Raw genomic sequence first — 13,089 nt, 5'->3', positions numbered from 1 at the left:
GTCTTATATATTTTAAATGGGTACTTGTGAGTTATCTGGACGCCCGATTTTTTGATTGTATGCCTTAAGTTAAGGCATACAATCAGATACGATGCGATGCGATATCGCATCGCATCGCATGCGACCATCGGATGCGATGACCCGATTTTTCCATAGGAATCAATGTTAAAATGATTCCTATGGAAAAAGGGGTCCTTTTCATACCCCTACTATCCAAGTGGGCATGGAGTTGGATATAAACCTGTGGCGAGCGTAGCGAGCCACCGAGCCCGAAGCGTGGCGAGCGAAGCGAGCCCCGCGAGGGGACGGTATTCCGTGTCCCCTCGCGGGGCTCGCTACGCTCGCCACGCTCGCCACGCTTCGGGCTCGGTGGCTCGCTACGCTCGCCACAGGTTTATATCCAACTCCATGCCCACTTGGATAGTAGGGGTATGAAAAGGACCCCTTTTTCCCATTGAATTCCATGTTAAAATGGACTCAGTCCATTTTAACATTGATTCCTATGGAAAAATCGGGTCATCGCATCGCATCGCATCGCATCCGATGGTCGCATGCGATGCGATGCGATGTGCCCGATCCGACCCGATTTTGAAATCGGGCGTCCGGATAACTCACAAGTACCGTTAAATGTAACATGCCAACACAATTTAGCCACGCCCCCAATTCATTACCGGGAGAAGAGGGGGGGGGGGGGGGGCGCAAAATATGCCCTTGCTCCGGGCACCATGGCACCTAGCTACACCGCTGCCGTTTAGAATGGGTGAATTCATTAAATATGGTTGTCAACACACTGTGTGTGCTGAATGAAATGGTCATATCCCTAAATAGTAATTAAGAAACTACTGAGATAAATAAGCATATGATTAAGACTATCATTATACCAATTTAGGTTCGCCATCTGTTGAGGCGAAGTTTGAGGTGGTGTTGATTACTATTGTGTCCCACCTTTTCCCTCAGTGGGAGGAGCAAACACACAGAACTTTAAGGTCATAGTAGGTAAATTTATTACCCTCCCCCCATTCTATAACTAACCTAGATTCACAGCAACCCATTGAATTATCCCACTTTTCTTTAGGCTTTTTATAATATGAAAAAGATCTGCCATTACTAAATGAACCCCTCTGAAGGGTAGACTGTTTATTCGGGATTTAAAAAACCTGAGGTAAGACACCCCATTAAGAATTCTATTACACACATCGGTGTATATTCTCCATTGTCCTTCTCTATCACTTGCTCACCCTCTGATCTCAAATACAAATATGGTTATTTATTTATTTATTTTTTTATATTTTTAGGTCTTTTATATAGTGTGAAGACACTTTCCTTATACCTAATCTTGTAGAGATTTTTAAAATAACCCTTTTGGTACTTATGTATTATCTGGGCTCCCATGTTAAATGAACCCCATTTTTTCATACCCCTACTATCCAACTACGCACAGAGTTGATTTTATATAGTGTGGCGAGCGCAGCGAGCCACCGTGCCCGAAGCGTGGCGAGTGCAGCGAGCCCCGCGAGGGGACGCGGTCTCATAAGAAAAACGGGAGCCCAGATATTACATAAGTACCACCCTTTTTTTGGTATGTATACTCCATACCTATTTTCATAATAAATATACCGGCTTGGTGTTTTTACATATAAACTTATATTCTGTTTTATCTGTACCACTTGTAGCTATACCCCTGACGAAGTCCTGTGCGACGAAACGCGTTGGGTTTTTATGAATAAAGGATCACTAATCCTAAAAGGAGTCTCCTTCTTATTTTGAAAAAAACGGATGAGAGAACTTTCTGATAAGAATACCAGTGAAATGGACTTATTGTGAACTGGCTAGGTGGTACTCATTATAGCGCAATCCGATAACCCCCTTTCCTATCTTTGTACACCCCTGGTCCTCACTAACAGGAGAACCTTATGGGTTTCCTTAGGATCAGCGCACTACGGAGGTTAACCCTTTATATATCTCTTATACATTTAGCCAGATCTGTCACTCAAACCCAGTCTCTAACGGTGAGCGGGGCTCCACATACACACAGACCTGGGCAACGTTTTACACTGCCCTGGGTTCTACACCAGCCAGCTCCAGCAAGTCACCGCCCACCAACCCCCTCAGCGCAAACACCCCCACCCCCCCTGCCCCACAGGTGCACAGCACGCCCCCAACCCCACCCCCTTCACTTTCCTACTTCTTCTCTCTGCCGCCCACACCGCCCCTCCCAGCACAAATGGGACGCACCCCCCCACGCACCCGGCCAGAACTCTGTGTCTAGATGGCTCTGCCCACATTGCCCGCCCCTTACTACACGCCCTCCAAAGGCGCATCCCCCCCACACTCCCCCACACCCGGCCGGAATCGGGAGACGGACAGCAGTGCTGAGGCTGCCTCCGCACACACTGCCTGCCCCTTACTACACGCCGTCCAAAGGCGCATCCCCCCACACCCGGCCGGATCGAGAGACGGACAGCAGTGCTGAGGCTGTCTCCGCACACACTGCCCACCTACAGCCGCACGGATCGCAGGTGCACAGCGCACCGCCAGCCGCTGCCAGCTACATTACGCTGCAGCAGAGAGCCAGCCGAGATGTGAGGCTGCCTCCGCACACACTGCCCGCCCACAGCCGCCCGGATCGCAGGTGCACAGTGCACCGCCAGCCGCTGCCAGCAACATTATGCCGCAGCACACCGCTGACGCGGAGCACCGCCACCTGCCGCCTGCCATTGCTGCCTCAAGCTGCCCACAGCTGCCGCTGCCCGACGCTGTCCTGGACATCATGCCACCCAGCGCCACCCTCCAGCCCCTGCTCACGCCGCACTCTGGATGACCTGCTGCCGCTGACTAATACTCTAATACACAGTAAGTACCAACCCACTGTCACCCCTGCTGGGGTGTTGCGGCGGCCCGGGCACGCCTCCTGGGGTGACGTAGCGGCCCGGGCACGCCTCCTGTATTGACGCGGCGGCCCGGGCACGCCCCTTAGCGTGACGCGGCGGCCCGGACATGTCCCCTGCCGTGACGCGGCAGCCCGGGCACGCCCCCCGCCGTGACGCGGCAGCCCGGGCACGCCCCCTGCCGTGACGTCGGCGTGCCCGGTCCGCCAAACCAGCGCCCTGCCCCCCATAATTCCTAGGGGGAACACTACTAACTACAGACAGACACCCCCATCCATCCATGCCTCCAAGACTCAACAATAAACACACACAGACACACACAACCCCCTTAAATACTCACAACTACACACACCCATCCATGCTTACAATACTAACCACACACACACAGACAAACACACACACATACACATACATACATACATACATGCCTCCAACACTCACAAATACACACACACACTCCCCGATCCATGCCTCCAATATTCGCAACTAAACACACACACACAAATCCATGCCTCTAATACTCACAAGTACACACACACACACACACACCAATCCATGTTTCTAATACTCACAAGTACACACCCACACCCACCAATCAAAGCCTCCAATTCTCACACCTACCCACACACACACACACACCCATCTATGCCTCCAATACTTAAAACTACATAATACTGACTTCACACTACTTGCCCTATATCTCTATTAACTCCTGCACCCTACACCACTCACAAACCACACAACCTCACCTTTTACACTCACATCTACAATACACATGCACCTCACACTACTTCACCTAACACATCCCCACATCTATTTACACTCTCCATAACCTGCTGCCACCAAACGTCACTCTCCACCACAATATGTAAGTACCACCCACCACCCCATAACACTACACCAACAACGCCTCTTCTAACACACCTCTTCTCTCTTCAACATTTAATCTCACACTATATTGTGTGGGTTTAGACACACACACACATGCATGCCTCCAATACTCACTACTACACACACACACACACATCCATGCCTCCAGTACTCACTACTACACACACCCATGCATGCCTCCAATACTCACTACTACACACACATGCATGCCTCCAATACTCACTACTACACACACACATGCATGCCTCCAATACTCACTACTACACACACACATCCATGCCTCCAGTACTCACAACTACACACACACCCATGCCTCCAATACTCACACACACACACACACACCCATCCATGCCTCCAATACTCACACACACACACATCCATGCCTCCAATACTCACACACACACACACACACACACACACACACCCATCCATGCCTCCAATACTCACACACACACACACACACATCCATGCCTCCAATACTCACACACACACACACACCCACGCACCGACCCATGCCTCCCAATACTCACAACTCCATGCCACAGGCTTCACACTACTTACCCTATATCTCTATTAACTCCTGCACCCTACACCACTCACAAACCACACAACCTCACCTTTTACACTCACATCTACAATACACATGCACCTCACACTACTTCACCTAACACATCCCCACATCTATTTACACTCTCCATAACCTGCTGCCACCAAACGTCACTCTCCACCACAATATGTAAGTACCACCCACCACCCCATAACACTACACCAACAACGCCTCTTCTAACACAGTTCTCCTCCCTTAAACATGTAATCAAACACTATATTGTGTGGGTTTAGACACACACACACATGCATGCCTCCAATACTCACTACTACACACACACATGCATGCCTCCAATACTCACTACTACACACACACACACATCCATGCCTCCAGTACTCACTACTACACACACCCATGCATGCCTCCAATACTCACTACTACACACACACACATGCATGCCTCCAATACTCACAACTACACACACACATGCATGCCTCCAATACTCACTACTACACACACACATGCATGCCTCCAATACTCACTACTACACACACACATCCATGCCTCCAGTACTCACAACTACACACACACACACCCATGCCTCCAATACTCACTACTACACACACACATGCATGCCTCCAATACTCACTACTACACACACACATCCATGCCTCCAGTACTCACAACTACACACACACCCATGCCTCCAATACTCACAACTACACACACACACACACACACACACCCATCCATGCCTCCAATACACACACACACACACACACACACACACATCCATGCCTCCAATACACACACACACACACACACACACACCCATCCATGCCTCCAATACTCACACACACACACACACACACACACACACATCCATGCCTCCAATACTCACACACACACACACACACACACACACACACACACACACCCACGCACGACCCATGCCTCCCAATACTCACAACTCCATGCCACAGGCTTCACACTACTTACCCTATATCTCTATTAACTCCTGCACCCTACACCACTCACAAACCACACAACCTCACCTTTTACACTCACATCTACAATACACATGCACCTCACACTACTTCACCTAACACATCCCCACATCTATTCATGGCAGCCCCCGCCACCCCCCCCCCCCCACAATTCGCAGATGTCTGTGTGCAGCTTACCGTGGTGCTGGGCTTGCCCCCAGCGCAATGATTAGCGGTCCCGGCAGGGGTGATCGCGATCCCAGCGGTTGGAGATGATGTCATCTTAAAGCGCCACCTCCATCTACACTGCAGGTAGGCACCACTGTGTAAACGGTGCAAATCCCGGATCTGACCTGACTTGGATCCATTTCCAAATGCCAGGGGTATGTGTGTGTGTTCTTCTGTGTGTTTGTGTGTTGTACTGTTTTTGGGTGTGTTATGTATGTGTATGTGTGCATGTTGTGTTCTGTGTATCTGTCCAATGTGTAAGTGTGTGAGGAGTGCTCAGGGCCGGTCGTGGGGGGGGGCAGGGGAAGGGTGTCCGCGATGTGGCTACCCGGCCGCCAGGGGGGGGGGGGGGCAGGGGGGGTGCGCGATGTGGCCGCTGTGCTGCCTGGGAGGGAGGGAGTGTTCACTCACCGAACACCTGCTCCCGCTCCTTCCTCCGGCTCTAACTCCTGCTCCTCTGCTGCTGCTGATGCGGTGGTAGAGCTTTCCAGCTCACTACCGCCCTCCAGTGGCCGGCGCCCTAGGCAAATGCCTAGACCTGCCTAGTGGTGGCGCCGGCCCTGGGTGTGCTACGTATATATATATATATATATATATATATATATATATATATATATGTGTGTGTGTGTGTGTGTGTGTGTTTAGTGTAGTGTGCTGTGTGTAAATATGGTGTACTGTGTGTGATGTGTGTGTGTGTGTACAATGCATACCTCCCAACAGTCCCGATTTTATCGGGACAGTCCCGATTGTCAGGGACAGTCCCGATGTCCCACCCGCGGGCGGCAGTGTCCCGCGGTGTGGGGGGGCTGTTGGGAGTCCCCCCTGTCAGCTGCTAAGCAGCGGGGAATAAACGCTGTGCGCATGCGCACAGCGTCTATTCCCGCAGCCAGGGGACTGGGGGCATGGCTAGAGGCTCACAGAGCCTCTGGGTCATGCCCCCATAGCGGCAAAATGGGGGCGTGGCCTCACGGGAGAGCCGCGAGTATAGGCCACGCCCCCAAATTAGACCACGCCCCCGAAAATTTCAACGCGCCTCCGGCGCGCAGGAGCATCGTCCCGCTTGCAGAACTTCGAAAGTTGGGAGGTATGCAATGTGTACGTGTGTGTGATTGTTGAAAGCCTCCACCATAATGTTAGAATGTGTTTGCATTCATAAGCTGTGTACACACGGTGCAATAGAGCTGGCAATATGGTCAGTCATTTCTTTGTGCTGCAGCGATAAATCCAAGTACTATACAGTATTACAGAACACACCAATGACATGTACAGGCATGCGCTGTACTGTTTAGGAAAAGTGACATCTGGTGGTCAATGAGTAGTATTGCAGGATACAATTACAACATTACATTACAATTCTAACGCGATTTATAACTTGACTATAGCGGAAGGAGCAGGAGCGATTCACATAGCGCGCGTTATGCAGTACGCAGCCACGATGTATGAGGACACATCTGTATAACTGTAGAATTTTTAGATTAGATTTGCTATCTTCGGCTATTTCAGGGTTGCCTCCCGGCCCCCCGGAAAGGTGGCCAACTCTCCCGGATTCTGGGGGACCCCCGCCCCCCCCTGATTGCGGACCCCCCCTGACCACGGCGTTTAAATTACCTTATGTCTGCAGATCTCCGGGGAGGAGGCGGGGCTAAAGCGACATAATCGCGTCATTTAGCCCCGCCCCCTCCACGGAGATAGGCAAATTGAATAACTTTCCTTCATGGGGGCGGGGCTTAATGATGTCACATTTAAGCCCCGCCCCGAGCTCCTGCTGAAAGTCTCCTCTCCGGGCTTCGCCCATGCATTTTCACTTTTCTGAGGGGTCTGGGGGGCTGGGTGGGGATGGCATGGGCAAAAACAGCTCCAAAAATGGCCACAATTTTGCAGATTCACGCAGTTTTCATCAATGCTGGATTTTTTCCATGAGAAAAATCAGCAGTGGGATTGAATAGGCGAATCGAATTCAGCCATGAAAACAGGCAAAAAACTGCAGTTTTGTTGCCTGCCGAAAATTCCGGACAAAATGACATGGGAATTGTAATATATCAGATGTGTAGTGTTATACACACCTTTTATCATGATAAATCCTAGTATGGGCTAATGTTAAGAGTAGCTTTATCATTTTTTTCCTGAGGGCCCTTCTGAGTGATATGTTACAAAATTGTGTAATGTGTGTTGGGTTTTTAATCTGGTATTCCATGACTGGCTGTAAACATACAGTAGTAGATAAAGAAGAGATAGCGAAAATTGGGTACTTGTTTCCTAGCACGGTGACCAACTTTTTCAACGTACGCGAACATAGTGAAATTGCATCTCATCGCATGCCGCAATACGTGCGTGCGATGCGATTTCATTCAGTCCCGTTCCTGCTCACTGTCTCCCGCTCCCTGGCTCACTGGTAATCCCGCCCCCTGTCACATCCTAACAGAAATCACTCTGAGGTGATTTTGTGAGAGGAGTGGATGTGCATTTGTGAGCTAGTGATTGATTCTTGGTGATTTGCTTATTTTAAATGAAATGGCTGCTGCGCAGAATTTCTTTTCATTGCCGCAGACAGAGGCGGAGCAATTTGAATTCTTCCAGCGTAATCATCTTTTGCCGGTGGCGGCGAATTGTGCCAATGGACACAGTATGCTGTGGAGTCTCAAGGAAGGTATATGGCGCTGCCATGTGAAGGTTTGTCAGCTAAAGGCAAGCCTTAGAGCGGCACACTTTTCCCCCGGGTGCCGCTTACCCTTCGTGATATTGATGAGGTTTATCTACTCCTGGGTGCAGGAGATGACCTCGGTAGAGTACTGCCAGGAGCAGCTTGATATGTCCAAGAAGACTGCAGTACTGTACAATAAATGGATGTGGGCTTGATGGATCTAATGGTGCAGCCGCAGCGCCGTATTGGTGAGCCAGACCACATAGTAGAGTTGGACGAGACCTTATATGTCAGGAGGCAAAGCAATCATAGGCGAATCTAGGGGGTATTCCGGAAGTGCACTGGACCACCCATTAGCCCTTGTAGCTGAGGGATGGGGCTTTCCAACGAGCCCAGCCCCGTGTCTCTAGCCCCCTGGGAATCAGAGATACTGCCAGGCAAATCTGGAACATTTTCCCTATAGGATAACATGGGACCCACTAATTCTGACCCCCACCCAGTTCAACGGCTGCCAGTTCCCCCTTCGGCATCACTGAAGCTCGAGGTTGATCTCAGTCGAACCCAAATTGCTGGGACTTCAATCTGATACCAGGCTGGATCCATATGGGTTAATTGGTTCAGGGGTATTGAGGTTAAACCTTTTTTTTTTTCATTTCTTACAGTAAATGTAATTTCATGACTGTTTATGTTCTTTGAGGGCAGATTTCTCTGGAACCAAACAGCCCAGTTTCACAGGACCAAAATCATTCAAAGCCAACTCAAAAGTTCTTCAATATGATACTTGTCTCATGTAAATGGGTCAGTTGGTTCCGAAGATATAGTTGTGAAAGGGGTATTATTTCAAACAGCCGTGACCTGCAGTGCTCTGAATACAGCCCCCTGCTCTCTGCCCAGCTGTCAATGACTGTCACCCCTGCAGCTTCCGCTCCATTTCTTCTCCCTGCTTTCACCTCAGCCCACCCCCCCTTTAATCATGTGGTGCTGGCGCCCGGCGTGCTCCCCCGACGTCACGCACAACAGCAGCGCACACATTTCAAATGTCCACTCGTCTAGAGGGGACACCAGGAGGGGAGTGGGAGCGTGCTCTGCGCTGCGCTGCGCTCTGCTCCTCTCCCCATAGAAGCAGCTGCACCACTCTCCATCTCTCCCTGCAGCAGCAGCGAAGGCTCATATAAAAGTTTACAGTAAGTGTCACTTTTGGGGGCATTGCTTAAGGGACGTTACAAGTGGCGGTATGTGGGGGCATTACGCATAATGTGTGGCTTAATGTGTAAGGGGCATTACGGTGTGCAGCATCATGTTTAAGGGGCATTATGTGTGCAGCATCATGTGTAATGGGTACTATGGTGCGCGGCATCATGTGTAATGGGTACTATGGTGCCATCAAGCAAGAACCCCCTAGCAATGAGCACTTAGGTAAGCAGCACTTATGTGGCAAATATGTAATGGGCATTACGGTTTGTTATATGGTATGTAATGGGCATCATGATGTGTGGCACAATGTGTAATGGGCATTATGGTGTGTGGCCTTATGTGTAATTGGCATTACGGTGTGTGGCTTTATGTGTAATGGGTATTACGGAGTTTGCTAAAATGTGTAATGGGCATTACTGTGTGTGGTCTAAAGTGTAATACCACACCCCTTTTTGTGATTCCCATGAGACACGCCCCCTTTTAGCCGCACGGCTACGCCGCGCAAAGGTCCCCCTACTATTATGTCTGGATCTGGGACCACTCATTAACATAATTCTACATTCGCCTATGAAAGCAATGTAGGCCGGATGTTACACCAGCAGTGGGTATTCGGGGGAAGCTGCAGGGAAACAGGGCAATGTTTCCTGACAAAGGTGGCCACCCACGATGCCAGCACATTAATGTCGACTATAATGGAAAACGTTGTGCCTGGATCTACAATATATACAGAGGGCGTACAGCACAGACTAGCTGCGATTGGCTGGATACGAGCAAGCCCAGGTGAACCACAGATATAACCTCATTGATCCATCAACGGGGGTACATACGCAGAACATTGAAAGGATGTGGGGCGCATGTAAATGGCACAATAAACGTCATCGGGGCACCACAAGGCACATGTTGCAATCGTATTTAGAAGAATTCATGTGGCGGAAAAGTTTGGGTGGGGATGACCCTTTTGGACGTATCCTCCACGCCCTGACACTGCTACCGAAGGACAATTCAATTATTTGATCTTGATTACTTGGTATTAATTAATGTTTCCTGTTTTGATTCAATTGTTTGTATTACCTGTTATTTTATGGTTTATTATTTTTTTCAGTAAATTATACTTCTTAGTCAACACATGTCGTCATTACTGTGTCAGTTGCATGATTTTGCAGGGGTGAATGAGTTAATAAAACACCACCACTATCCACGGCATCCCGAAGCGTGGCAGCGGAATGCGTCCTCCGACCTTTTCATTCCCCCACTATCCATGTTGGCGTGGAGTTGAGAATAGAATAGTGTGGCGAGCGCAGCGAGCCACCGAGCCCGAAGAGTGGCGAACAGCGAGCCCCGTGAGGGGACGCGGATTACTTCACATGTATCTAAAGTCAACTCCAAGCCGACGTGGATAGTGGGGGTATGAGAAGGTTGGAGGACGCGTTCCACTGCCCCTGGCGGGGCTCGCTACACTCGCCACACTTCGGGGTGGCGTGGATACTGGAATTGATGCTAAACAATGCCGTAGGTGCAGGTGTTTACAATTGTAAGCACCCATCACATCATATGCACACATCACATAGCATCACATCTCATTGTAAGCACCCATCACATTTCATTGTAAGCACCCATCACATCTCATTGTAAGCACCCATCACATCACATACTATGCCCACATCACATAGCATCACATCTCATTGTAAGCACCCATCACATCTCATTGTAAGCACCCATCACATCTCATTGTAAGCACCCGTCACATCACATACTATGCCCACATCATCATGGGTGTTTGTACAATTAAATATTGCATCGCATTTCCTGCCATGCGATCCATGCGATATTTTATTGTATAAGCACTCCTGTGCAGTTAACATGGACATGACGCGTATCGTCTATAGTGCAGTGCGATGCAATGCGATTTCACTACGCAGAATAGCACACTAAGGTATTTGCATAGTGGGCGCCGTGCTAGGAAACAAGTAACGAAAATTGTGATGATTAAACAAGTAACGAAAATTGTGATGATTAATGTATACAATCACATTAAAGGTCAATAAAGAAAACTATCAGGGGAACTGTTTACCCCAAGTACTGTACAGAGGTTAGAGGAGAGGAAGGGATTCTTTACAGTAAGATATAGAATACTCTGCCAGAGAAGGCTGTGATGGCAGGTTCAATGGATAGGTTTTAAAATGGGTTAGACAAAATTTTAACAGGAAATAGCTTCCAGGGGTATAATAAATGAGTTATAGTGTATTCTAGTGGACTCCGATTGGATGGCCACGTTGGGTCATCGGGGACTCTGGTTTATAATGAATAGATGAAAACCTCAGAATCATTTACACCGCAGGAGATCAGTTATAGGTTGAACTTGATGGATTAATGTATTTTTTTAACCTCACAAACTGTTATACTATATTATAATAGAGGGACACTGGTGGTGCATGGGAAGGTTGTGGAAGTGAGAGGAAACCTTTGTAAAATAAGAAACTGAATAGGGGGAGGAATAGGGGACATAGAAGGATACGGGAGGGGGGTAGAAGGTTTGGTATGGGAAGTTGGTGAAAAGGGAAAAAGAAAACACCATCAAAATATCAAGTGATGTAGAAAATGAATAGTCCAAAATACTAGTTACTTATAATGGTGCAGATAACTACAATGCTATAATGACATTGCCTGTGAATATCAATGTCACCTCTTCTTGCAGCTATCGCCTTTGTGACACTGCGGATAAAGACGTGTATAAATCATCTCCACTATTTGGACAATTTGTGAAGATATTGAAGAAAGGATCAGTTAAAGTTGGAGACCCTGTTTACCAAATAACGTACTGAGTGCTGTGAACGTCTCTCTGCCTATGAAACCAATTGCCAATATGATTGTAAATATGTTTTAAAATCAAAATATTTTGCTGACAATTAATAAACTGTAATCCATTCTAACCAATCAGATGTTAAGCTATTTTTGACTTTTTGTTTTTAATTAATAAATCATTGGTAGCTGTGGGGGGTGTAGGTCATAGGCGCAACCTCAAAAGGTCGACACTTAAAATGTTTTTACACTTTCACTTTTGGGTGTCCATGTGTACCCCCAATTAGAGTACTGCATCCTCATGGCTTCACTTTACATTATGAAATTGTATGCATGACCACTTCTTATGCTTCGACAAAGCTGTCATGTGAAACAACCAGCCAATCAGCTCTAACTTCCATGTCACAGGCTGGGTTTGAAAAATGACAATTAGGGGCAGATTGGCTGGTTGTTTATCACTCTCCACTTTGTCATTTGTTGAATCTGGATTCATCTGGCCATGTGTCTGTTTTAAAGAAAAGGAATAACAGTATCCTACTGGCGCACAAAAGAGCCGCAGTGAGTACAGGGAAATGAAGGTCACCCAACCTTCGATACAAACAATTTATATACAGAAATGGCTTCCCCTGTCGCACACCGCGCTCACAACCTATTATAGATATCTTGAATAGTTCTTAAATGGTATTCTTCTTGATCTTGTTCAAATGGAATGCTTCTTTTTTCTATTTTCTTTCTCTCCGTAATGGGGGTATTAAAAAGAGAAAGAATAGAATATGGTGTAGTACATTCTTATAGGGTCCTTAGTTGTTATGACCACCACCTTATAGAGAAGTGGGTTTTATTAGTTAGAGGGGTAGCGTACACTACTCACACAAAAAAAAGGATGTGCTCCTCACATAAAGGTTTCTTTTATCT

The 13,089-nt window shown here is 48.1% G+C and overlaps 1 protein-coding gene across 2 annotated transcripts in view; it reads left to right on the top strand.

Moving 5' to 3' along the window:
* The window catches only part of LOC146063112 (mitochondrial amidoxime reducing component 2-like), a 147,800-nt gene extending 135,491 nt beyond the window's left edge, over window positions 1-12,309 (top strand). For both annotated transcript variants that reach the window (XM_083175126.1, XM_083175125.1), the window contains exon 7: window positions 12,071-12,309. In XM_083175126.1, coding sequence (XP_083031252.1) covers window positions 12,071-12,085 — 15 coding nt within the window. In that variant the 3' untranslated portion in view covers window positions 12,086-12,309. The remainder of the gene's footprint in view (window positions 1-12,070) is intronic.
* Window positions 12,310-13,089: the final 780 nt, after the last annotated feature.

Source organism: Crinia signifera, chromosome 3 (genome assembly GCF_055691185.1).
Source record: "Crinia signifera chromosome 3, ASM5569118v1, whole genome shotgun sequence".
Taxonomy (NCBI): domain Eukaryota; kingdom Metazoa; phylum Chordata; class Amphibia; order Anura; family Myobatrachidae; genus Crinia; species Crinia signifera.
This window is presented reverse-complemented; position numbering and strand designations above follow the sequence as displayed.